At 59.0% G+C, this 25,645-nt stretch overlaps 1 protein-coding gene across 3 annotated transcripts in view; it reads left to right on the forward strand.

Moving 5' to 3' along the window:
- ERI3 (ERI1 exoribonuclease family member 3) overlaps positions 1–25,645 on the forward strand; it is a 144,685-nt gene that overhangs the window by 61,228 nt on the left and 57,812 nt on the right. The window contains exon 6 of one of the 3 annotated variants that reach the window (XM_025206841.1): positions 7,425–8,038. The exons of 1 other annotated variant lie outside the window; for it this stretch is intronic. In XM_025206841.1, the coding sequence (XP_025062626.1) occupies positions 7,425–7,643 (219 nt within the window). In that variant the 3' untranslated portion in view covers positions 7,644–8,038. Of the gene's footprint in view, positions 1–7,424; positions 8,039–12,221; positions 12,318–25,645 lie in introns of those variants that run through there. One more of the 3 variants, XM_025206846.1, reaches the window with a different exon arrangement.

Raw genomic sequence — 25,645 nt, forward strand, 5'->3', positions numbered from 1 at the left:
GCATTCCAGGCCAGGCAGCCGCCGGGAGGCAGTGAGCAGCAACGTGCACGCGAGGGGGATGCCTGGAGCAAGGCCGTGCCTCTGCGTGGCAGCTGGGCCAGCTCTGTGGGAGCGGTGTCACCGTGGGGGACAGGCACACATCAGAACATAAGCACTGCCATGTCCTGAATCGGACAGTAAGTCCGTCTTGCCCAGCGTCCTGCATCGCACGGCGGCAGAGAGCAGCGCTGAAGGGAGAGCGACTGGGGCTGAGCAGGGTTTTCCCCTGTTCCTTTCTCCCTGCAGCCTCTAGCACTAAAGGTCCAGGCAGGCCTGATGCAGAGCACGTGCCCCTCACGCCCGTGCTCAACAGCAACTGATGTCCCTTTCCTCCAAGCACATGTCCAGTTCCTTGGTGAATCTGGTTAAACTCTCAGCTTCCACTGCAGGTGGTGGCCCTGAGCTCCACCTTTAATGGCACGCTGGGAGGAAACAAACTTCCTGGTGTTAGTTTTAAACTTACTGCCTACTTGTTTTGTGTTGTGACCCCCAGTTCTTGTCTGGTGAGGTCAGTCAGTCATAAATCCTTATCAGCTTTCTCTTTGCCATTTAGTGCAGAGACAGATCTGCCATCACCCAGCGTTAATGTGGGAGTCCTGTCGTGCTTGGCAGCAGGGTGCTGCGCTTGGGTACCTGTGTCCACCTGTGAAGCGGGGTGGGGAAGGAGAAGGTCTAGACCCCAGGAAATGTGCTGCACACCCCTCCCTACACTTCCTAGGGAGAGGAGATGCATCGCATGATGGTGGATAGTGGCTTGACTTGGGCAGCTGTGGGCATCCGGGCTGCACCAGAGTGCCAGCTGCTCCCATCAGGGGCTGGAGTTGCCTTGTTTAGCCCTGCAGAGCCAGCCTGGTGCTGGGAGGGGGACTGAGAGCCTCCTGCTCCTGCCTCAGTCCCTTTGGGCAGGGGCATGGGGCCAGTGCTTGATGCGTGCCCCTGGCAGCCCCGCATGCTGGTCTCCGGCAGGGCACTTGCATGCTTGGCCATCCTCGTCGTGCCCTTGAGGGCTCTTGTAGGCTGTTTGGCTGCAGGGATGGGCCCCCAGTACCCTCTCTGGCACCGGCCCAGCTGGCAGCCTCTGCCTTGCCTCTCTCTGCTCCCCGTGCTGCCCCTGGCTGGGCAGGAGTGGCCCCGTCAGCCTCCAGCCCACCTCTCACAGCTGTGCTCCATCGGGGTGCATTGACCCTCAATTGAGATTCAGTTGTTTGCAAACTGTGTGCATTGCAAATGACCCAGTTAGCCTTGCACAGCAGTTCATGTCGGGTGCTGTCTGGACTTGGCAGTAGTCTGTGTCACCCCACAGCCTGCTGGCATGGAGGGTTGTGTCCGACTGACATGGGGGGGTACGTGGTGAGCAGCTGGCGGCCCCCTTCCCATAGATAGCTGGATGCCTCTGGTGCAGAATGGCCTGGCTTCTCAGTGCCTGGGCACGAAGCTAGCAAGTAGGAGATAGTAATTTGGGCGTAACAAGGTGCCTTTGCATGGCAGCTTCCTTATAGGAATAACTTGCAGGTCTTCACTGCCGCTAGCTACTTAATGAAACCCCCGAGAGCCCCAGGGTCACCCAGCAGGTCAGTTCAGACTCTGCTGTCCTGCCCGGTCTTGTCTCATGTTCGGGCCCATCGGCTCCTTAGCTCAGTCCGTGGATGTTTTCCCTCCTGGCTCCCCTGTGCAGTCATGGATCAGATCTCGGGTGTGGACCCTTTTGCCAGGGGGGTTTGGTAGGGACAGGCTGTGAGGACTGCATTGGGCCCCATGCATTTGCCTTTTGATACCCGCCGGCAATTTGAGATAAATCCTGGTTTTTATATCCGCCAGCCCTCACCGTGCCCATTGCACGGGAGGCTCCTGCAATCCCATCCTTCCATCCCCAAGCATTGGTTCTCCCCACCCCGGAGCGGTCTCCAGCCAGCTGAGACCGCTGTCCTCCCCGGATCCGGTTAGACAAGGGCACTGCCTGGCTCTTGGCATCTCTAGTAGCTTCCTGCATGTTCATGGCAGAAGGAAGAGAGATGCTCCCAGGGGCCCGGTCTCAAAGCCCTCCCAGGGCCTCTCTGGGACTCAGTAGTTTGGAAAGGCAGGGATGTGCAGCCAGCTCTGGGCTGGTGGGGACGCTGCCTGCATGAGCCCTGTGAGAACAACTCCACTGGCTTCACTTTGCCCCTGAATAGTTTCACGCCTGGGGAAGCTGTCAGGGCTCAGGCCAGGGAGGGGAAACAGGGTGGGGATTGGACTCCACTCGTGAATCAAGACACCCCACAAAGCCCCAGGACATCCAGATGCAGCAGCAAAAATGTCAGCAGTAAAAATGCTGCCAAAGGGCCCCTGCCCCCTTGCCATGGAGCTGGGAATCAACACCCTGTTCAGGTGAGTGGATGTCCCCGTGTCTCTCCAGCGTGCTCTCGCTGGCCTCAGGCCTTCCCAGAGCGACTCCGGCTTGGTGGGAGGGACCGAGGCGTTGGGGCTGGAAACTTAATTTGTTCCAAGAATCGAAGGCCTTAACTGAGATGACTGCAAGGTCCTGGAGTGCCAGGCTCAGACAGGCCCCGAGACGCCTGCTTTGGGGCTTCAGCTTTTCCGGACATGCTTGCGCTGTGGAAGAAGACAGGATTTTTAAGCCCCTTGCATCAGGCCCCTCTTTGTCTCACCTGTGAATGGGTCCAGCTAGGGAACCTGGTGTGATGCTGGCGTTGAAGCGTTACGTCCGCAGGGCTCACTCGTGTGACACGGGAGCCACCTACGTAGGAATGCATCGTTGAATCGGCCTGACTTTGGACCAGCTAGGGAAAGCCCTGTCCCTGACCCAGCAGCATCTGTTGTTCCTTCTTCACTGCTTTTCGTTGCTGGCTGCTATACTAGCTGCGGCGCAGATGTGTCGAGAGACTTGCCGTGGGGAGTTCGCAGGCTGAATAGCCACAGCAGAATTGTGGTCCTCGTATACCGCCAGGAGACTGAAGCACAGAGAGGCCGAGTGAGCTCTCAGGAAGTCGGTGACAGAGGTGGAAAATGGGGCTAGATGCTCGTGAGGGCCAGTCCCAAGCTTTGGCTGCAAACCCATCCCTCCCCTAGAGTCACTGAATCCTAGAAAATGGGGGTTGAAGGGAGCTCAGGAGGTCACATCCAGTCCAACCCCCTGCTCCGAGCAGGACCAGCCCCATCTACATCATCCCAGCCACGGCTTTGTCTGTCCGGGGCTTCAAAACCTCCAAGGATGGAGACTGCACCACCTTTCCGCGGAGCCTGTTCCAGCGCTTCACCACCCTTCTCGTGAGAAAATTCTTCCTAATATCCAACCTCAGCTTCCCTTGCTGCAGCTTGAGCCCATTGCTCCTTCTGTCCTCGGCCCACGCTGAGCTCCATCCTCTTTGCAGCCCCCCTGCAGGGAGTTGAGGGCTGCTCTTCAATCCCCCCTCAGTCATCTGCAGACTAAATAAGCCCAGTTCTCAAAGGTCCCGAGTCCCCCAGGTCTGTGTTGGGTGAGGCTGGGTGTGTTTTGGGTGAGGGGATGGGTGACAGAGTTAAGAGCCTAGGAGTGAGAGGGGTGGTTCTGGGATGGCTGCTGTGCCTAGTGTCTGGCTGTTGCTCCTCTTATATTAGCACATGGAAATGCTCTCGGGTCCCACCTGCCTGTTCTTAATTAACGTATCCGCTCCCAGAAATGGGGCATGGGAGGGACCAGCGCATCTCTGACCGTGGCTGCATCACCTGCCATCCCCGTAGGGGTCCCCTTCACCGCACCCTGCTCTGTCCCTCCCTGTAGTGCAGCCCTGGTACCTTGGTGCATCAGGCTGCTGGCTTGCCTGCCTGCCTCTCTGGCTGGCGCATCCAGCTGGGGACCAGCTTGAGCTCTGGCATAGCCGCGGGTGTCTTTCTGAGTGACTTGGTCACTGCCATCAACAGTGCGAAGGTGAGGGGTTGCAGAACAATAATGGTGCTTGGGGAGGTGAGAAGATGGGAAAACAGTGGAGGGGGAATTGGTTAAAGAGAGACGGGGAGGAAGGATTTGCTCCTCGGGGAGCATCCCTGATCGTGTGGTTGTCTGTTCCTTTTTCCCTGTGGCTGCTTTGCAGAGTGTGACTTGGGCATGGTGGATGGGGCCTGCCGAGCCTTGGCTGTACCGACAGACAAGTACGAGGTGGTAGGCTCATCGGACCCGCTCGATGTAATGAGAAAAGCATCCTCTTAGAGCCGTGGGATGAACTCTTGGTCCACAGAGGTGCAAAATATGCGTGTGTCCCTGGCGCTGCCTCCACGCCATAACCCACCTCTGCAGCAAGCCTCTGAGCCCGGGGCTGTGCATTTCAGGAGAGAGGAGGCTGTGTCTACAGCCACATGGGCTTGTGAGTGCCGCTTGGAACGTTTTAAATGAAGCCCCCCACATGCACAAAGCCTTTTTAGGCAAGGGGAGGTCTATGTGGGGTCCAGCAAAAAGGACCCTGATCCTAGCTAGGATCCCCTGGCCCATCATCATAGTAACGTTCCTGCTGCTCCTTTTCAACCCGTGCCAGGGCTGGGAGATGGCAAGGGGTGGGTTTTGCCAGGCAAACTTTCCAGCCCCTGCACTGGACCAGAAAACTAGTCCTGAGAACATGAGACCATCAGCAGTTCTCTACTGGGTCAGAGCAGTGGTCCTCCGAGCTCAGGATCCCGTCCCCAGCAGTGGCAGGAGGGGATGAGCACTGAACCGGACATCTCTAGGGTGATCTGTCCCTTACATAGTATCCTCCCTGGCCTGGGGAAGAGGTGGACTCTCCATCACTGGAAGGGTTCAAGAAGAGGCTGGACAGCCACTGGTCAGGGATGATTTAGGCTAGCGATGCCTGTGCTCTGCTGTGGGGATTCACAGGCTTCTGGGCCGTGCTGGGTGCTGCATGGGGTTGGGAGGGAATCTTGTAGCCCCTTTCCGCTCCTCCGGCTCCGTGTATCAAGGGTTTTTTAAGCCACCCCCAGAGGCACCAGATGTTGGCTACAGCCTAGGCTGGGGACGGGGTCTGGGCTGTGCCAATGCTGCTGCCGGGACCAACCCTGGAGGGTCCTACCTAGAGGGTCTTACCCCTCTGCGCAGGCTCAGACCAGTGCTGCGCTGGGGGCAGGAAGGGATTTTCTCCCTGTTTATACTGGTTCAGACTGGGGTGGAGTCTGCCTTCCTCTGTAGAGGGGGCACAGCCACTGCCTGCGATGTTTTGAGCAAATCCTGACAACCTTTTAGAGAAGCAGGACGTTGGTGGGCGCGGTCCCCCTGCTTTCCCTGGGGCAGGTTTGTGTTTGATGTCTTGTGTCAGGGGGGACTAGTTTTACTAAGAGGTTGGACACTGGGTTTGTCTGGGCTGGTTTGGACAGGGTTCCTCCTGCCTCGGGCAGGGCTTGGACTACCTGAGACCTCTGGAGCTCCCTTCCAGCCCCATCTCTCTGCGATTCAATGGAAACCTGGGTTTTTCCATCGCTTACTCTGTCTTAGTGACACTTTGACCCAGCCTGAGTACTCCAAGATATGAGTTCCTGGAGTCCGGGCACCACAAAGACTAAGTCTTTTCCACAGGAGAGTCACAAGCGCCTGGTTTTGGCCGGGATCAGACAGCAAGAAGCCCAGCCTTGGAAAGGGGGTGAGATCCTGCCGCTTGGCCTTAGGGATTGTCCTGCTAGAGACACTGGCAGGGAGCTCATCCACATCCAGCCACACAGAGGCCACTGCGTGCCAGCCTGACCGGCGGGGCCCAGACACACTGCAGCCAGGCCTCGCTTGGTCCCCATCTCCGGAGCCCCAGCGCCCAGTCTCTGTTAGGAGCAAGAGGTGCCCACAGCTTCCTGGCTGCTCGGTAGTGCTCCAGAAGGCAGCAGTGCAGGGGCTTGCAGGATTAACGCGCCCCATGATCCTGTGCCAGCGCCAGGCAGGTCTGTGCTCCACCAGCCCCAGCAGTGACCTTGCAAGGGGCTCCCTGATTTTGGGCATGATTCGGAGGGGATGGGGCTGTCAGCTTATCGGTGCGGTGACCAGGTGAGGAGCCTTCCTGGGGTCTCGCTGCTGCCTTCCCCTGGCTTCATCTCATGATTGACCAACCGCAGGCAGGTGGGCTGCTCTGGGCAGCTTCTGCCCCCCATCACCTCCAGCCCATGTGCTGTGCGGTGTCCTCCCCATCCCTCCCCCTGCCCAGCACATGCAGCTTTGCTCCTGGCTTCTTACAGCCACTCCGGGACCATCCCCAGGACGGTGGCCACTGCTCTTTCGTGGCGTCCGGCTGGACGCCAGCTGCTGCTATCCTGGGGCACTGGTTCCCTTCCCAGAGAAGCCCTCGGCCCTCCCTGCGTGGCTCTGCGTTCTCATCCTGCTGCGGCAACCGGCAGCCATCTCTCCGGAGCTGTGTGCCCGTCCTCCCGGAGCCGGCCGCACCAGGCCATTGCGCTGGGGGCTGGGCTGCCTGCAAGGATCCGGGCTCAGACAGACCCAGGAGACAAGTGCAGCCACGTGACCGAGGCCCAGACTGTGTTTGCTCTGCCTAATTATCAGAAGTATGAGTTTGTTCTGCTAGGTGCACATTATGCCTTTATTGTGGTGTAATTATGCCAGCTGCCTATGTTTAGTGTCATAAAAAGGAATAAAATGCCCATTACCCACCTAAAGAATTCTTCTGGTGGCTCTTGCCTTCCTTTTATTTTTATAGCTCTGGAGTCCTCAGCGGGGATGGTTTTGATCGGCAATTCTCCGTGTAAAAGAGCTAGTGAAAGGCTGGGCCTTTGGAGCTGCTCGCAACAGCCCCAGCTGCCCTCTCAGGCCCGCCGGGTGCTGCCGGTTGCCAGCCTGAGCTGGTGGGTGCGAGACGGTGACATGTCCTGGCACGGGTCCCTGCGTGTCGGGCAGAGAGAGGGAGCTCCCCTTCCTACTGCCCCCCCCAAGCCGCTGAGCCCTGAAGGACCCCAGGATTGTCCTGTGTCCAGCTGTGGCCCCCACTACAGAAAGGATGTGGGCACATTGGAGAGAGTCCAGTGGAGGGCAATGAAAATGGTTGTGGGGCTGGGGGACTGGACTGGTGAGGAGAGGCGGAGGGACCTGGGCTGATTGAGGCTGCAGAAGGGAAGACCGAGGGGGATTGAACAGCAGCCTTCACCTCCCTGCAGGGGGGCTGCAAAGAGGACAGAGCTGGGCTGGTCTCAGTGGGGGCAGATGGCAGGACAAGGAGCAATGGGCTCAAGCTGCAGCAAGGGACGTTGAGGTTGGATATTAGGAAAACTTCCTCACTAGGAGGGTGGTGAAGCACTGGAGCAGGGTACCCAGAGAGTGAAGTCTCCATCCTTGGAGGTGTTAAAGACCCAGCTCGACAAAGCCTTGCATGGGACAAAACGCCCTACTCCAGCAAGCTTGTTTTAACCTGGACTTCCTTTCTCCGCAGTGTTGGTTAGTCGTTACCAGGAGAGTGCAACCCCAGTCCCTGGCCACTTCCCCGGGAAGGGGATTGCTGTGCCCAGCACCCCAAGCAAGAACAGCCCTGTGCCGATCGAGGGGTGCTCACGGCCTTGAGACCTGCAGTCCTGGGGTGCGGGGCCAACCCCGCTGGGTGCCGGGTCTCTCTGCCCTGTGGATCCTCCCAGAATCGAGCGCTTGTGGCTGAGGCATGTTCCTCCCACGAGGATGCAGGGAGGACCTGTTTATTTTGCCTCTTGATGGTATTTCTGATGACATTTGCTAAATAAACTGCGTATGGAAAATCATACTTTTTTCCCCCCAAAGGAAAGCCCGTGCCCTAGACATTGTGCCAAGCCGATTCCCCCCTCCGCCATCCATCAGTCCCTCAAATGCTTTTGGCCCCTAATTGCAAAGGGCCTTTATTAGCCTCATTAGGAGCTGTCGGCGCTGGCAGTAGATCGGCCTGAATCTCCCGGTTCCAGGTCCGCGGCTCACCTGGGTTGGCTTTTCGGTCGGGGGAATCGTTTGGTACCCACGGCTCCGGGCCCAGCGTGCCTCGAATCTCCCCCTGCTTCTCTTTCCCGTCAGGTGTTCCTTGAAGTGGCCTTCACAGCTTTCCACCCTCTCCGCCGGTGAGGATGTCAGGGGAAGATGGACGCGCCTAGGGAGCTCCTCCCCTCGGCTTCATTGCTTATGCACGCGCCGTCTGCCCATGCGGCGCGGGGCCGCGGGCTGCTGATAGCAATCATTGATTAAGAGGGTAATTGTCCTGAAAATTCAGATTGATCAAAAGGCAGAAATGATAACTTGGGTAACTGTGTTTCAACCCTCGGCCTGTCAATAGGGGAGCTGGAGTCAGAGCCGGAGCGTGCCGGGAGCAGGGAGGGATGGAGGCGCAGGTGGGTGGGGGCTTGGCGCGCCAGGGGGGAGCCATTCTTCTTTGGGGTCCGTCTCAGGATGTTTCTTGTCACTGACGCCGGGCGATTGGAGATTCAATCACTTTTATCTTTCCCTCTCTCTCAATCCAAATGCCTTTTCATATTAGAAAATTAGACTCAGCGCTGCTCATGCAAGATTTATTAGCTCTGCTGAGCAATAGCACAGAAGAGTAAGTGATGTCGTGTTTCAGGAGCTTTTTTCCACGTTATGACCCAACTTCTTCTGTATTCTTCCACTGAGCCACTGCGGGGCGGGAAGGGAAACTTGTCGCCGCAAGACTTGTGCGCCTGCCTCGCCGGCTCCTTCTCCCCCCGGAGCGCTGGGATCTGGCTGCTGATATGGCTCCCATCTGCGGGTTCTCTCTCTGCGCTTAGCACTCTCGGCATCAAGCACCGGGAGTTTAATCCATGCCTTCGAGGCCGTGTTTTTTGTCCTCCCTTTAAAAACACTGTTCGGCATTTAAGTGTGTGTGTTTGTGTGCACATGTGTGTGCATGCACCTATGTGTATGTGCACGTGGGCTGCTTTCTTTGCTGCTAACACCTGCCCCTAGCCTGGGAAAAATACCAAGCCTTTCCTGGTGGATTCTCTCCGCTCACCTTTTGCAGAAACTGATTTTTCTTTTCTTTTCTTCTTCTTTTTTTTTTTACACCTTCTGCCTTAGCTTCTAATAGAGCTTAAATAATGCAGAAGGACGGCCCCATGCCCTTCCAGCCCAAGGATCTCAAAACTCTTCACAGGCACTGGGAAATTTATCCCCACCACTTTCTGCGCCGTAACGCCAGTGGTGTGGAAACTGAGGCACAGAGTGGTTGGATTTTTTTGGACCCACACGGTGAGTCGGTGGCCAAGCTGGGGGTGGACCCCAGGTTCTTGGTGGGAGCCATGTGCTGTAGCTGTGAGACCCTCCTGTGGGCAAGGTGCTTTGCAAAACCATGTCACACTCCCGTGCTTCATGCTGTGGGTAAAGTAAAACAGGTATCTTGGCCATGAGATCAGACCTCAGGAGCCCCCGCCTGAGATCACAGTCCAGCCCGTCTCTCAACAAAATACCTGTTCTCTCTTTCTGTGGTTCCCTGTTCGAATAGCAGAGCACTGAGCACCTACTATGGGGGTGTGAGAGCACAAGGCAGTAGTGATTTAGCTCCTATACAGAACACCACCGGTTGCAAAGAGGATTTTAGGGCAGTGCTGTTGTTGCACATCCCGTAGCAGGAACAAAGCCTCGCGCCGTCGCTGGCACTGCCTGGACAGGCAGACGTGGTTTCTTGGTGGCTCAGCCAGAGAGAACGGTGTTGGAAGCACGGGGCAGCCGTCAGGGTGGAAGGAGATGGACTTGTTCAGAGCTTTGTGGTCTTCGTGGTGCCCATGGCTCCACAGAGATGCATTGACGCTAGGGAGAGGGGCCAGTCCAGACACGGCCGAGGTGGTGCTGGGCTGGACGTCAGCGAGGCTGTGGGGTGCTCAGTGGCTGGCCAGACTGGGCGGTGAAGAAGATGTCTCCATGAAAGGCAGCAGCGATGGCGCTCTGAAGTGGCCCCAGGTTTCTCTTGGAACGGGGAGTGGGAAGCTCCTGCTTTTAGCAGACTTTTACCGTTCCCGTCATGCCAGGGAAGATCTCCAGCAGGTGGGCGCTCGGGGTCTTGGAGATGTCTGTGCCCGAGGGGGCTCCTTCCCAGAGTGCTGCAGCTCTGCAGGAAGACAAATGTCGGGATGCCGTACAAACTTGCCTGCCTTCCTCGGAGGTAGAAGTCATATACATTATTCAAGGTCTTCTTAAGTCAATGCCAAGGTATTAACCGCTCTCTCCTCTGCATGCAAAATTTGCCTGCTAATTCTGCAGGACTGTACGAGGAATACAATTAACAAACTAGCGAGCTTTCTTCAGGTGCTTTTTCCCTCCGTCGAGGTGCTGGCAGCATGCAGGCCTCTCTGAAGGCCTCTGCCGCTGCCTCTGGGCTACAGCACCGTGGGCGAGTATTGCTGGCTCCCTTGGAAGAGCAGCTTCCCCTTGATCTCCGTGTATGTCACCGGATGCGTCTGCTTTCAGAGGTTGTGGCAAGCCGGTGGGTCAGACTGGGTCCTCATAGCAGCAGGATCCCTGCAGGACTGAGCCCTACCTGGGGCTTTGCACTGTGCCTGTCCCAGGGAGGTGTGAGAGCAGCTTCCACCAGCCCCAGCCTGGTGTAGGCTGCTTGTGTGGGGTGGTTGTGGGGAGGACAGCTGTGCCGTGGCACTGGGCTCTGGCTGGGCTTTCCAGCAGATGCCATGAGCCACCCACGCCCAGTCTTTGCTCCTCAGGCTGCCCTGTCCTCCAGCCGGGTGCCTGGGCCTGGGGCTTCTCTCTCCTCGAGGGCTGCCATGGTGCCCGGGCGCTCCAGGACTTGCACCGGCTGCCATCACTTGCACGCCCATGATGGAGAACAGTCGGTCGTGTGGCTGTTCATCATTGTGGCTGTTGCAGGGGACAGCATTAGAAAGCACTTTTCCGGGGCTTGGCCCATCCCACTGCTTGCCGCCTGAACATCTGTCACCGGGCAGCTGGGAGACAGGGTGCTTGGCATGATGCATTGGCCCGCGGGAGCTCCCTGGGGAGGGCAATGCCCCCCAAGGGCAGCATGGCCAGGGCTTCGTGCAACTCTGTGGGGGGCTGTGAGGACCTCTTTTGCATGGCTGGTGTCCTGGAGCTGCCCTGGGCAGGAGCCAAATGTTCGTTCTCTGCCACCAGCATTTGAGATTTTAAAACCCTGATCCTCTGCTTCCTTCCTGGGGTCTCTGGAGCGTCTGTGAACCCCCCCTTGCAGCACCAGGACGTTGTTGGCTGCGACCCCCCTGCTTTCCCAGGGGCAGGGGCGGGGGTGATGCCTGGGGCTGTGTCAGGGGTGACTGTCGTGTTGCTGGATTGGACGCTGGGATTGTCTGGGCTGGTTGGGACAGGGCTGATCCTGCCTCTGGCAGGGGTTGGACTAGATGTGAGCCCTGCAGATCCCTTCCAACTCCACTGCTCTTAGGATTTCTCTGAAGCCAGGACCCTGGACATAAAAGAAATGCAAGGGAGAAAGAGAGAGCAAGACCTCCCTTCCTCCAGGAACATCCCCTGGCTCAGGGGCAGCATCTTCACCTGGAGCAGATGGGTTGAATCCTGTTCTCTCTCAGCCCGGGCGCTTGCCCGGATGCCACGGCCAGCAGCAAGCTGTGCGTTGCAGCAGCTGTGCTCCGGGGGTTCAAGCATTCGCTCCTGACTCGGGTGGGACGTGGACTTCAACCCTCTCTGGGCTCTGCTCAGCCTGCATTTTAGACCTATGCAATTTGAATGAAGGGAAAAATCAGACTTGGAAGGGGACACGCACGCCTTGCCCAGCTGTAGTGATTTCTTTGCAAGCAATTCCCTGGCAGCCGACTGTTTTAGGGGCAAGGATCAAATTAAATCAAACTGGTTTCGCTCCCGGTCCGGTTCGGTTCCATAAGGCAGGCAGTGCAGAATGGGACCCCTAATCCGTGCCGAGGGGAGGCTGGAGGGGGGCTTAGTTCCTAAAGATGATCTCCATCAGTACCGAGCAGCTTGCAGTGTCTCCAGACATGCTCGCGGCTCCTTCGTGCCCAAACAGCTCGCTAAACAGGACCAGACCCTAGCAGGTGCATGGAGCGCAAGGGAGAGGAAAAAGGTGCGTTTCCATGGCGGCAGAATAGTCGGTCTGGTGGGTAAATATGTGCCTTAAGCATCTCTCGGCAGGGTACCGCAGGCCACGAAGAGCCAGAGTGGCCTTCTGAGTAAATAAAAGGCAGCCTGGGGTCAGCTAGTGTCTCTCTGTTTTCTTTTCTTTTCTTCTTTTGGTCAACTGCAGCTGCAGATAAGAGTTTTCTATTTGAAGTTCAGAAGGGAAGGGAAATCCATTGTTAAAAGAGGAGACTTTCTCTTTGCTTGATATCTATCTCCAGCAACACAGCGGAGGAGGAAAAGATTGGCCGTGATAAAGGGAGCTTTAAAAAACCGGCACATTGAGTGTTGCTTTTCTCTGTACTTCAAAGCCTGGAGTAATAAGGAACAGTTTAAAAAACAACCCAGCCCGGCCTACTCCTGGATGGCCATGAATATCCAGCAGCCCCCCGGCACAAGCCAACATCCTGCCTGGGCGCTCGGCACGCAGGGGTGCTCCCGGTCCCGTCTGGCCGGGGCTCCCAGCGGGGAAGTGGGCTTGCAGGGTGCACTGTACGTCTGTGCTCACTGTTAATACAAGAACACAAGCAGCGCCACGCCGGGTCGCACCAGTCATCCGTCCAGCCCAGCGTGTCTGGCCTCCAGCAGTGCCAGCGGCAAAGAGAGCATGTCCGGAGTGACCCACTCCCCGGCAAACCCCTGCCCTGTCTCCCAGCCTTCGCTATCGTTGCTTTAGGGGTGTTGGGGCTTACATCCCATGTTCTTTACAATAGCTGTCCATGGACCTGCCCCCCATGGGTGCGTCCGGCTCCCCGTGCCTGACGAAGGGCGTTTGTGCCTGAAAGCTCGCAAAGAACAATTTTTCCAACTGTTTAGTTGGTCTAATAAAAGATATCACATTTGCCCAAAGGCCCTTGTTTGCCTGCGTCCTTAGACCAACACAGCTACAGCCAACACCCCTCCGGTCCCTTTTTGAACCCAGGTGTGTTCTCTGCCTCCACCAGTGATTTTCAACCCGGGCGCTGCAGCACCCTGGGGTGCCTTGAGATCCTGTCAGCGGTGCCACGGGGCATCAGCACTGTGAGGTGTATAAAGATGAATCACAAGAGATTTTAAACTGGAGTCCACAGGGTTCAATGCTCCAGCCCTGCTCTGGGCTTGCTCGGTTCCTCGCAACAGAATACCTGCTCTGGCATTTTTCTGGAGTCAAAACACGAGTGGAAACGAAGAGCTGGCACTTTCTGAGGGGTGTCTCAGCTCTAAAAAGGCTGCGAATCGGCGCTCTATGCCCTCCCGTGGCAGCGAGTTTCACCAGCTCCCGGCGGGCTGTGCGTTGGACCTGCTTTGCTGAAGGTGCGTTGGGGAGCGTGGAGGCAGAGAAGCCGGTCGTTGGTAGGAGTGGCTGGTAGGAGACGACTGCACAGAGATGTCCATGAATGAATGGTAGTTCGGGTCATTTTGAAGGTAGCACATGACAAGCCCAGCGGACTGCTGCCGCCGACGTGGGCTATAGCTGGAGTTGGCTTTCTAAGGTCCCAGCCCCTCGCCCATCTCGGGTGAGACCCTTCCCTCTCCCCCAGATCCCACAGCTGCCCCTGTCACTTCTGTGCTGGTGGCTTCTTCCTTTCACCCCACGCTGTTGTGGTTGCGTGGCCGTGGATTGTGGCTTTGCTTGCTGTGCTGCATGGACCCTCAGGGAGCTTGGGATACCAGCGCTGGGCTGCGGGTCCAGCTTTCAAACAGGGGTGGTTTTCTCTGGATGTGCCCAGCCACGTCTGGACCCTGCGTGCCTTCCCGGGCTCTTCTGTGTCCACGTGGCACAGCACACGCACACCTGGCATGGGGAGCCAGAGGAGACAGGGCTCAGCCTCCCCTGACGCTGTGTTCGGACAGACCCGCCGCTGATGGGACTGATGCTAAGTTATCACTGGCTTGCTTGCAGGTTCTTGAGTGCTTTCCTCCACTGGCGCTGACCTGGGAGGTGGGGTGGGCGCTGGGAAGAGCTGGGGGCTCGGGAGGTGGTTCCCCTCGTGCACAAGCTGTCAGGGTGCATGTGGGCTCCTGTCAGTCACTTTACAAAAGAATTAGACCCCTAATTAAAGTCTCATCAAAGCCGGGCTGGCTGGGGCAGACCCAGAGCCTCGTGGTGCTGGGGACAGAGGGAGTGTTTGTACCAGAAAGCTTGCAAAGAACCAGTTTTCCAACTATTTGCCTGAACTGCAGAGGGAAGGACAGCGGCAGCTGGGGGTCGCCAGCGGCTCGCAGCCCCCACACCGGCCCTAACCTGCAGCACCCCTTGCATCTCCCATCCCAGGCTGCAGCCGTTCTGCCGGTGCGTCCTGCTCCGGCCCGTTCGCCCAGCCCGAGGCAGAGCCATCCAGGCCGTGGGGAAAGGAGAGAGCGAGTGTGCGCGGAGAGAGTTTGCCTTTGAGAGGAGCCTGTCAGGGAGTCGGAGCAGAAACCAACAAACTCCTTTTCACTTCTGACCTGAAGCAAGGCTGGAAGTGAAAAGAATCGCAGCAAAGCCGGCTGGTCGGACTTGCTAACGAGCCCGGGCTTTGAGGAATGTTCCACATTCTTTAAAGAGCGCCGTGAGCCAGCTCTCGCCGAGGTAAATGGCAGAGTCAAGTGCGCTGGCTGCTTTCTTCCCTTTCTCTCTTCTTTTCTCTGGGTGTTTTTTTTTTCCCTTTCCCCTTTCTTGGTTCTCTTTATTATGTGGAGTTGCTCTGGCTCTTTCTCTCACTTCTGTTTCTCCTTTTGTTCTCTCTTTGTCTATTTATCACACTGTGAAGGTTGAAAGAGATGTTATTAATCTGGGAGAATGAAGGCAGGATTAGTGGTATGAATCGGATTTTGAGAGGTGTAATGATAGAAAGACTCGCTCTGCTGGCGGGCGGCGTGAGTTTGATAAATGGGGAGCTCTCCAAACTGACTCTCGCATTCCTCCGCAGTGCGCGCTTGGCCCGCTGGGGCGTGCCATGCTCTCAGATCTGCCAGCCATCCCACGCCGCTCCTACCTGAACCAGAGCAAAAAGCCAAGGGTAAATCAGAGACAAATATCTCCCATCGCACTTAAAGAGATCATTGCTTTCAGCATCTTTTTCAAACAGAGGCCTGTCAAGTTCGTGGACAGCCTTGTGGGGAGGTAGGATCCTTCCAGGGAAGGCTGCTCTGTACGGAGACCGGCGAGGCTCCGGTCTGCCTCGGCTTTGCAGGGGAGAGCTAGAGACCGTCCTCGTCTGCCACACCGGCGTGTCCAGGAAAGTGGGAACAATCTGTCTAAGGCTCCACCTCGCTCCCCACGTCCCTCTGGAGAGCTGGGCCGAGTCTCCAAAGGTGCAGAGTTGTGGGGTCGAGTCGGACGGGGTCCCTGCTCGGAGATCCTGGAGGGGTGGAGGCAAAGGGGTCAGCCACCTTCGCCAGGCTGAACTCGGGGGGGATGGGACCAGAGGTGCAGCCACTTGCAGGGTGCAAGCAGGCTCCGGGAAGGCTGGCTGGTGTCTGGTGGGGGCTGGCCTGCACGGTGCTGCAGGAACAGCAGCCCTGGGAGAGCGTGCGGTGCCCCAACCACCCTGCTCTTCTCCCTACGAGGACCCGGCACGCGTGGACATGCCCTTCCAGCCCCGTGGTGCGGAGCTCACACCAGCACACGCCCTCCTGGGACTCGTGTGCATTGGCCTCATGACACACCAGGGACCCAAAGCCCAGGGGAGGTTTCACCCCACTGTGAACATGTGCAAGATCCTTTCCTCTGGCCCTACTTGGTGATGGGCCCGCAGTCCCCGGAGCGCCATGGGGGCAGTGTGCTGAGAACTGGTTCCTCTCCTGACATGTCCCTGACACTGATTTGGCTTGGCCCCAATGGTTCAGCTCAGTGCATGTGACCTGCGACTCATGTCTGTACCTAGTGCTGTGGCAGCGTGGCATGCCCGAGGGTCTGCCATCCTGGGCCTGGGTACCGTCCTCTCTACACCTTTCTCCTGCAAACAGCAATCTGCTGGGGAGGGGGGCAACGTCTGGCACAAAACTCGGGGTTTTGGAGCAGTGGATCTGGCTGCCAGCTTGCAAGAAGGGAGCACACGGGAGGCAATAGCTGTGCGCCTTGCTGTGAGCCCAGGGACCCCCGCCGGGGCCGGTGTGTGTCCGCCGGGCAGGGGGAGAGGTGTGGGCTGGAGCCCAGCACACACAGCAGGTTGCAGGCAGCCCCACGTTGCCAGTGTCCCTTTAAGTGCCAGGCAATAGACTCCCCCCACGCAACTACCTCTCTTTCTGCATTTGCAGGGACAGTAATGATTGTCACGGCAGAGCTAATGAGACGTGGACATCGTCACAGGATCGTGGCTTCCCAGACTAAATGACTAGCAAACCCCACCCCCAGCTCCGGCACACTGGCTAGCGAGGCATCTGTCCTGCCTCGGTGGTGGTCCGGGGGGGTGGTCACCCTTCGTACTCAGCAGGGTCCCTCTGCCTCCCTCTCACCTTTTGCAGGGGAGATGAATGTCCCCTCCACCTTGTCTTGGAGCCTGCAGGGGGGCTGCCAAGGGCCCCGGTCCCTTGGAGCGCAGGCAGGCAGCAGGTCCCCCCAGTGCCCAGCTACTGCTGGGCTTCACCCCAGCTTCAGACCCCTCTTCACAGCCCTGCATGGTGCTGGACCAGGGCTGTGCCCACAGGAACATGCCCGTCCCTGGCAGTCCTCCGGGGCTGCCCACCTCAGGGCACCCAGGCATCCTCTGCAGCTGCCCAGGGAGCTCTGCTCCCTTCTGGAGGCAGGGAGGTGGGATCCCCCGTGAACCCCAGGGCTTTGCTGGGCAGACTCCCATGGCTGGAGGAGGAGGAGCATGCATGCAGCTTCCTCCAGTTGTCGTGCTGCTCCGGGCCTCTGCATCCAGCAGCTGCGAATCTCCGCTTGTGTGCGGCATTGCTCACCTTCCGGCCTGAGCCGCAGCATGGCATGGCTGCGTTCACCCCGGGAGCGGCTGCATTTTCACGTCATGGGTAGTCTGCAAAATGCCCAGGATGCCACCGAAGCCGTGGGATGCCATGAAGCCTCGAGGGCCCTGTTCTAGCAGGGCGCAGAGGCCACTGTGATGCTTAGGGTTGTGGCCAGCCTGTGCGTGGCAGAGAGAAGGATGCAGAAGCTGCCTTGTGATGTCTTGGGATCCAGCATGTACAGGAGATGCACAGACCCGTCTGAGCCAGGCCTCTGAGAGAGTTGTAGGGCAGGGGCACTGTCATGTACCTGCTCCAGCCTGTTCTTGCTGGCTCAGAGCTGGCAAAGGAAACAAGGAGAGCAGCAATCACTTACATGTTCCTTACACCCCGTCTTTCAGAGCTCCATGTGTGGCTGGGGCTCGGAGGCAGGTCACAAGGCTCTGCCCAGATCAGCCTGCAGCGTGGATCCTGGAAGAGGGACCAGGCTGCGGCAGGGATGTGCAGGAGCTCTGCCTTCGCCGGGTGGCGCAGGGCCTTGCGCTTCCTGCAGCATGAGGCTGGGGCTGGCGTGGCCGGGAGCTCCCCTTCTGCCTGGCTCTTTGCTCCCCTTCAGCCTGGAGCTGGGCACTGATCTGCTGCCCAAGGTGGCATCTCTGCCCTCTCCACGCTGGTTCTGTTCAGTGCCGAAGCCCCTTCGAAGCAAGGCGTCTCTGCAGGAACGTGTCTGCTCACACGTCCGGACTGAGTCCCAGCTGAGCCTGGGGCTGTAGCTCAAAGCTGAAATGCTCCTCCCGGGCTCTTGTGCCCGACCCGTCTGTGTTAGACCAGGGAGGCAGTGGGACAGATGCCCAGGGAACGTGTGCGCTCCCCGTCACTGGAGGGGCGCAAGGAGAGGTTGGGCGGGCACTGGTGGGGAGGATCTCAGGCATTGCTGCACCATGCTCTGCTGTGAGGATGTCTCAGGTTTCTGGGCTGTGCTGGTTGCCACCCTGTTTTTCTGCTCTGTGGGTCTGAGGGGTTTGAAGCCTCCCCCAGCGGCGCTGGTGCTGCTGCAGCCCAGGCATGGGATGGGACTGGGCTGTGCCAATGCTTCTGCTGGCACCAACCCCGCAGGGCCTGGCTGGAGGGTCTTGCCCCCACTCTCAGGCTCAGCCCCATGCTGCAATGGTGCTTTCCCCCCTGCTTAGACTGGTGCACACTGGAGGGGTTTTGCCTTCTTCTGGCACGGCCTCGGCCAGGGTTTCTGCCACGTCCATGACCCCCCTGGCAGCAGTAAGACATTGGTGGCCGCGGCCCCCCTGCTTTCCCCAGAGGCAGGGGTGATGCCGGGGGCTATGTCTGGGTGACTGTGTCATGTTGCTCAGAGCTCAGACACGGGTTTTTCTGGGCTGGTTTGGACGGAGCTGATCCTGCCTCGGTGGGGGGTTGGACTGGATGTGACCCCGCAGCTCCCTGCCAGCCCCGCGGCTTTGTGACTCTATGAGGCTTCCTGGAGAGGTCAAGGAAAACAATTTATTTGGGAAGAAATCTGCCTGGGTGCTGCACTTCCCCTCACACCGACAGTGTTGCTGAGACGGACATGGGGGGCTCGGTGGATCATGGACGCACCACGAGCAACGTGACCCCGCTGCAAAAACAGCGAGTGCAGGTTTGGGCATGAAGGAGAAGACCCAGGAGATGATGGTGCCACTTTACTTGGTGCTGGGGTAGTTTTAGCTGGAGCGTGGTCTGCAGCCTGTATTTTAAGAAGGATGTAGTGAAGTCAGAGAGGGTCCAATGTGCCGAAGGGACGGGAAAGCAGCTTTACAAGGAGAGGCTGAGAGGACCGGGCACGTTTAGCTTGCAGAAAAGAGGGTTAGGTGGGATGCGATGGCAGTCTTCATGTGTCTGAAGGGCTGCCACGGAAAGGAGGAGAGGTTCTCCATCACTGCAGAGGGCAGGGCGCAAAGAAGCAGCTTCCGGTGGCAGCCAAGCAGATGTGGATGGGATCTCAGGAAGATCTTCAGGGCTGTGATCTAGGGGTATGGCCTGTCCAGGCTGGGGGGATCTCTATCACTGGATCAGCCTCTGTTTTGTTAGTATTGCAACCAAATAGCGGAGAGAAAGTCGGTAGGGATTTATTATTACTGAGAGACTGTCTCAGTACAAAAACTAGGGGCCGTAGCATGAAATGAGCATGTAGTAAGTTTAAAACTAGGAAAAGGAAGCTGTTTTTCACCCAGCATTGTATTAAAGCATGGGACTCACTGCCACAAGATGCGGTGGCAGCGATGATTTAGAATGACGGACAATGAAGATTGAAAGGACCTCAGAGCAGGACCAGCCCCAACTACATCATCCCCGACAAGGCTTTGTTGAGCCGGGCCTTAAAAACCTCCAAGATTTAACCAGCTTCACAAGGGATTGGACACGTGCTTGGAGGAAAGGGGCATCGGTTGCTTTTGGGCACAGCCCCTGCATCAGCCCATCCTGGACCTTCAATGCTGGAGGCTGCAAGGGAGAGAGGAACAAGGGAAAACCCGGCTCAGCCCCAGTTCACTCCCGTCCAGCCTCCACTTACTGCCGCCATGTGACAGGAGACTGCGCATGACAGACGCGGGGTCTGAGCCCCGAAAAGGCAGTTCTGATGTTGTGGGACAGAGGGGCAGCATCCCGCACAGGGGTCGCGCAGGACGCCCCTCGCGCCCCTGCCAGCCCCAGGACTGCCGGGTCTGCGTGTGCCTCTCTGTCACGGCGCCAGGATAGACCTACCCTTACGCCTGCCAGAGTCCAGCACCGGGGTTCAGTGTCTCTTGGAGCCCAGAAAAGGGGGTGCAGAGCTTGGGGACAGGGCATGCTACCAGGGCTAACCCCCTCCATGGGGGTGTAGGTGCTGGCGGCAGGACAGCTTCATTCCCCTCTTCTCAGCCAAGTCAAAGGGAGGACGGGAAATGCTGGTCTAGGGTTTCCCGGCAAGCCAAGGCGAGCTGCAGCCCAATCCCACGGGCCGTGGCTGCCCGTCCCCCGCAAGGCCACATCCCTCTAATGCAGAAGGGAGCCGTGGCTGTGGGACAGAGGGTGGCTCTGCGGGGCACGGAGGGGGTCGCGGCAGAGATGGGAGCCCCATGGAGGAGGTGGGGAGAAGGAGCCATGCAGGGCTAGGACTGGATGTGCCAGGCAGCCACGTCCAAGCTCCGCCATGGGCTTTGGCCTGTAGTCCAAGGCGCCCCAGGGAAGCGACGGACCTCACTGGCTGCCGTGCCCTGCTCTCTTGCTTGTGACCCCCCACCCCAAGCTACGGCATGCAGCCCCTGTGCCTCCCACCGCCCCGGCCATCCTGCCATCCCGCAGCTCGTGGGGCCCTTCGTGGGCTGGAGCCGGGGCCCAGGGAGCCTCTCGCTCTGTCGCCGCGCGCTCAGGCCGGCCCTCGCTAATTATTGCGATGTCATAATGCGATTAGTGCACTATTAAAAAAATGGCTGATATGATTACCATGGATTTAATATCACATGATATATCATTACCTGGTTACGCGATGACAGATGTAATTGAAATGCACTTATTGGAGCCGGGGGTCGTGTTTCATTCAATCGCCGGAGCACCTGCGGGGGCGCGGGGCTGGCTCCCGAGCTGTGGCAGGAGAGGAGATTGTCGTGAAAACAAAGAAACTTGCTGCCGTGGTCGGAGCCCGGGCACCTGCTCTGGCGGCTCCCTCAGCGCCCAGCCTGGGCCAGGGGACAGATGTGGCCCTGGGGTCAGTGGGGTTGAGGCAGGAGCAGGGACTGGAAGGGGCTTGGTGCTAGTTGGTCCCCTAGCTCCCATGCCCCCCTGCATGGCAGAGCCGGCCGGCTGCCTCGCCGCTGTGGTGTTAGCATAGGGTGGTGTTAGCACTGTGGGGATGCTCAGGCTGGAGAAACAGGTCCCCAGGGCTCAATGCACGAGGGCACGTGGGAAGGGCCCACTGGCAAGCACTCGCTCAGACACTGCTGGGAGACAAAGCTAGGAGGTGCCTCCCCACCCCCTTCTAGCAACACAGCAGGAGGCATTTTGCTCTTCCTGTGCCCTGGTCCGTGCCCACGTGTTTTAGCACTGGGGCTGTTGCACCACGCGGAGAAGGTGGGGAACATTTGCAGCCTGCTTAGACCTGGATTTAGGCTTCCCAAGTTGGAAGGGCCTTTCTAGAGCTGGGATTGGCGCCCGCAACATCCTGGCACCAGGTCCCGCTGCAGCCCGTGCGGGGCTGCCCTTGCTGCACAACCGGTGGAGCTGATTGCTGTTGAACACGCGGCACCGGGGCTCACAGGCCCACTGCCCCCCAGGCTGTGCCCCTCCCATGCTCAATAGTGACCGCTGCCCCTTTCCTCCAAGCACGTGTCCAGTCCCTTTGTGAATCCGGGCCACAAAAACAGGCTCCCTGCTAATGCTGGAGGGCTCCCGGCAGAGAGAAGCCACTTTCCGTCAGAGGTTGAGACCCTCCTCTTGGCCTGGCCCCTGCCTGTTGGAGGCTTTCGCCAGCCCCCGGCCAGGTTTTCTAAAAGCAGCCTCATTCCCTCGGCCAGAGCCGCTCGCCGCGCCCGCTCCCCACTCGCAGAGTGCTGTGTTTTATTAACGCTGTTATTATTCCATTACTGCATTACTGTCATTGTGGTCTTTTATAGCAAACAGCTTAATTTAGCTGAGATGCACAGATGCGGAGGGTTGAAGTGAAATCTCCGTCTCTCGGCAGGCCGAGCCGTGCCGAGTCTGAGAGGGCGTTTGGTGTAAACCCTTCCCACGGACCCGAGAGCAGCAGCTCGGTGGCCTGGGCAGGGGCAGTCGCGCTTTCCCTCTGGAGCACCTGAGTCCGGATGGGACCGGGGACGCTGGGGTGCTCGGTTGGCTCTTGCTGCCCCTTAGCGAGGTGCAGCTGCAGGGCTGGAGACACCGTGCACTGAAGGCAGTGGGGCCGGGCCATGAAGCTGCGCTGCCCAGGTGGCGAAGGCGCTGTGCTCGGGGGTGACAACGTTGGCCTGCAGGAGAGGACCCCGGTCTCGGTGCCTTGGCCAGGCTGGGGGAAAACCCCGTGGCCATTAGACAAAGGTAGGGCAGGTGAACGGAGAGCTGCAGCCTGAACCAGCGGAGCCAAAATCCTGCTCTCGGAAGAGGCCTGGGGGCGCGAGTCTCCTTGAGCGGTGCATGGACGGACGCAGGCCCCGAGGAACGGGGCTACTCAGGGAATTTTATCTGCCGCCATTAAGCTGACAGATGTGCACTTAAAATGGATGCATCTCCCCGGCGCCGCTAGGCATGGCGTAAAGCCGACGATAGCTGCTCCAGATTGTCTCTGGCACCTCGTCTCTGCCTCTACCCATTAGCAAGACCTGGGAAGGTAAATGCCACGAGCTGCGGTAATGCAGCAGCGTTGGCACGCTTGAAGCTGCCCTGACCCACCCGCCGGCCCCAGGGCCCCCACATCCCTCGGTGAGAGCCTCCCTCCAGCCCCACCGAGGCTGACCATAGTCCGCCTGACATGGGGGGCAGGGAGACCGGTGTGAGTTTGGACCTGCGCTGCAGGCGCCAGCATCAGGATGCCTGGGCCAGGGGAATCGCAGCTTCCCATGAACCCGGGGCTGGCTGCATGCGGAGCTGCTTTCCTTGCAGCCGTGTCTCAGGGCACATCCCCGTCTCCCCCCAGCTCCATGGGGCATTCAGAACACTCTGGGAGGAAGCCGCTGTTCCGGATGCCACTGCAGACGGCAGAAAGTTGAGGCACTTTTGTGCACTTCCCAATGGCTTCCTTGCAGCCGCTGAGGTCTCCGGTTGCTCACTGAGCTGGCGTTGCCCTGCTGGCAGGAGTCCGGCTGCCCCGGGAGCTGCGGGTGTGGGTACGCACGGGGATGTGCTGGCTGAGTGGTGCAATGTAGACCAAGGTCTATGTTTTCTACCTCCTGGCCTCCGCTATTGGGCCTCTGACTGCCCCCATCTGCTCCCCCAGCTTGGCCTCAGTCATTCTGGGGTAGCTGACCCCCTCGGTTTGGTGCTTGGGTTACCCCGGACCTCCATCTCTCCAGCTGCAGGAGGCACAGGGGCTCGCCAAGTCTGGGGTCCTGTTTAGCCCTTTTGAACGGCACTCGGCCGCCGTGAGGTGGAGCGGGGGGGTCTTGCTGGGGTGGAGGGGGCAGCCCCAGGTGTGTATCTCTAAGTTGCCCTGCCAGTGATTCCAGGGACGGGGCTGTTGCCGGCATCCTTCTGCCCCAGCTCATGGCTCTCGCCGGCTCCGGTGCCCCTGGGCTAACAAGCTGCGTGCAGGCCATGCTCAGAGGAGAAGCCGGGAGCCGGTTTTGCTGGGGCCTGCTTTATCGCTGCAGAGAGACAAGTTAACCTCCCTTTGATCTCGCTCCGCGGCTCACCCTTTAACGAAGTCCGGGCCGGGCGAGGAAATCGATACTCCCGGCTGTGAATTGAGCACCAGCCGTCAGCTCAAGCGGAACATGCGTGCTGATTCCTGGAGCCTGGCGGCTGGGCGGGTGGGCTGCCGGCTCTCTGGGGCGGTGCAGGGAGGGCGAGGGGCCTTCTTCCATGGGCAGCGAAGCCGGGTGGCTGGCACAGGGCATGGGAGGGGGCCGCCCGCCGTGCCAGGCCCTCTTTGTCTGACTGCCCGGAGCTACGGCACCAGGTCCCTGATGCAGGAAGAGCTCATGGGTGCTGTGTGTACATGTGCATGCACATGTGTGTTCATTTGTGTGCGTGTGTGACTGCCTGTGTGTGCATGTGTGAGTGCACACATGTGCATGCACTTGTCCGTGTGCGAGTGCATGTGTGTGCACATGCAGACATGTATGCATGCACATGTGCCTGTATGTATGTCTGTTTGTGTGCATGTGTGCATGCATGTATGCACATGTGTACACATGCATGTATGTGTGCACATGTGCATGTCCACGTGCATGCGTGTGCGCACATGTGCACGTACGTGTGCATGTACGTATGCACTTGTATGTGTGTATGCATGTGTGCATGTGTGTATGCACGTGTGTATGCATGTGTGCATATGTGCATGTATGCATACATGTGCTCATGTGAATGTGTGCTAACAAGAGGCTGCAGTGAGACTTGGCAGGAGTTGAGCACCACTGGCACGTGAAGGGTCACGTGGCACCAGGGGATGGCTGCGTGCCCAGCACAGACGCTCAGGACACGGGGCTTGGTTTCTGCGTCTGTTGTGTCTGTGGGCCGGGCATTCCCTTTCCCCAGTTTGTGCTGGTGTTTCCCAAGTCTCGTCTCTGCAGGGTGCACGTTCTCCAGGGTACCTGCTGCGTCTTGCTCTGAGCAAAGACGGGCAGAGTTGGACCCAGCCCTTGGCTGGTGACCGGCAGCCGTGATGGGAACACAGAGGGTCAGGACACATGTCTGCGGGCGCAGCTCAGAGCCGAGCGGGCTGGAGTGTCTCGTTCAGTTCCTTGCAGCCTCCTCCTGCGCAGAGCACTGGGGCAGGGCCGGGGCAACACTTGGTGGGCTGGAGCCTGCATGTGGATAGCTGGGGTGCTGGGCTGTGGGCGCTGGGCTCTACTTGCCGTTGGACCCTGGAACTGGGAGAGCAAGATCCTCAGGGCCAGGCCTCGCCTCCTACCCCGGTCTGGCAGGAAGGGATCAGCCCCGCGTCCCTCCACAGGGAGCAGCCGGAGATCCTGGCACTGCCCTGCTGTCTTCTGCATGTGGCAGGGTCTGCCCTGGCTCCTCGAGGCCCCATCTGCTGCACCTGCTCCATGCGTTCCCCCTCGGGGCACTAAGGACTCTCCTGGGACACCCCATATCCACTCGGTGCCTGTCTCCTGAGGTGTCGAGAGGTGCCTTCTTGGCATGTCCTCACTCCTGCATTCGGGGTCTGGAGCTGAGGAGGAAGGGCTGTGCTGGGGGGGACCAGCCCAAGCATCCTCTGGCTCAAGGGTGCTTTCCTGGCCCCGGCCCCGTGTCTCATCCGTAGGGATCCTCTCGCTGGCGTTCCCACCCGGCACACGGGGCCACCGCCCTCCGTCCTGTCATCTCCATCTCCCCTCCCGCCTCCGTGCTGCCTGCCAGCCTCCTCCTTGCATCCATCACGGCTCTTAGCGGCGTCTCTGCTGCAACCTCCCCGCTCTTAACCTTGACCTGAGTCAACAGCCGCGGGCAGAGATGCGCCAAAGCAAACTCCACCTGGGATTAGGCAGGTGCCGTTCCAGCACCTCGTTAACTTTCCTGGGTGTTTTCCTCGCCTCAGCCAGGAGGCAGAGCCCCTGCCCCCATGAACTGCATCGATTGCCTTGCAGGCACCAGCTAGCTGCTTTGTCCCTGCATGCCCTTGCCCTCCCAGCCTGGCGCAGGACCCGGTGCAGAGCCCACAGACCCGTGGGTGTTTCATTTGCACCCTGCAGGAGCCCCCAGATGTCCCAAGCAGGCTTGTCGCTCTGTGATGCTGGGGCTGGACCTCTCCTCTCCACCCATCAGGTCAGCAGCGGCGTGGTCCCTGGCACAGGTGGGGAGGAGGTGGGGGCTGGAGATGGGTTCCCCAGGAGAGGGCTGATCTCCCCCTGCCTCCTTCCCAAATTCCACTAAACGCCCAGGATTGCAGCCCCTTCTGGCTCTGACTGCGACGCTGCGCTGCATGCCCAATGTACCCATCTAAGGACTGCCCCTATCGCTGTCCAGCTGAGCGTGGCCCGTGGCACCTCGCACCAGTGCCCC

This window comes from Alligator sinensis, unplaced genomic scaffold, assembly GCF_000455745.1.
Source record: "Alligator sinensis unplaced genomic scaffold, ASM45574v1 scaffold781_1, whole genome shotgun sequence".
In the NCBI taxonomy this organism is placed as follows: domain Eukaryota; kingdom Metazoa; phylum Chordata; order Crocodylia; family Alligatoridae; genus Alligator; species Alligator sinensis.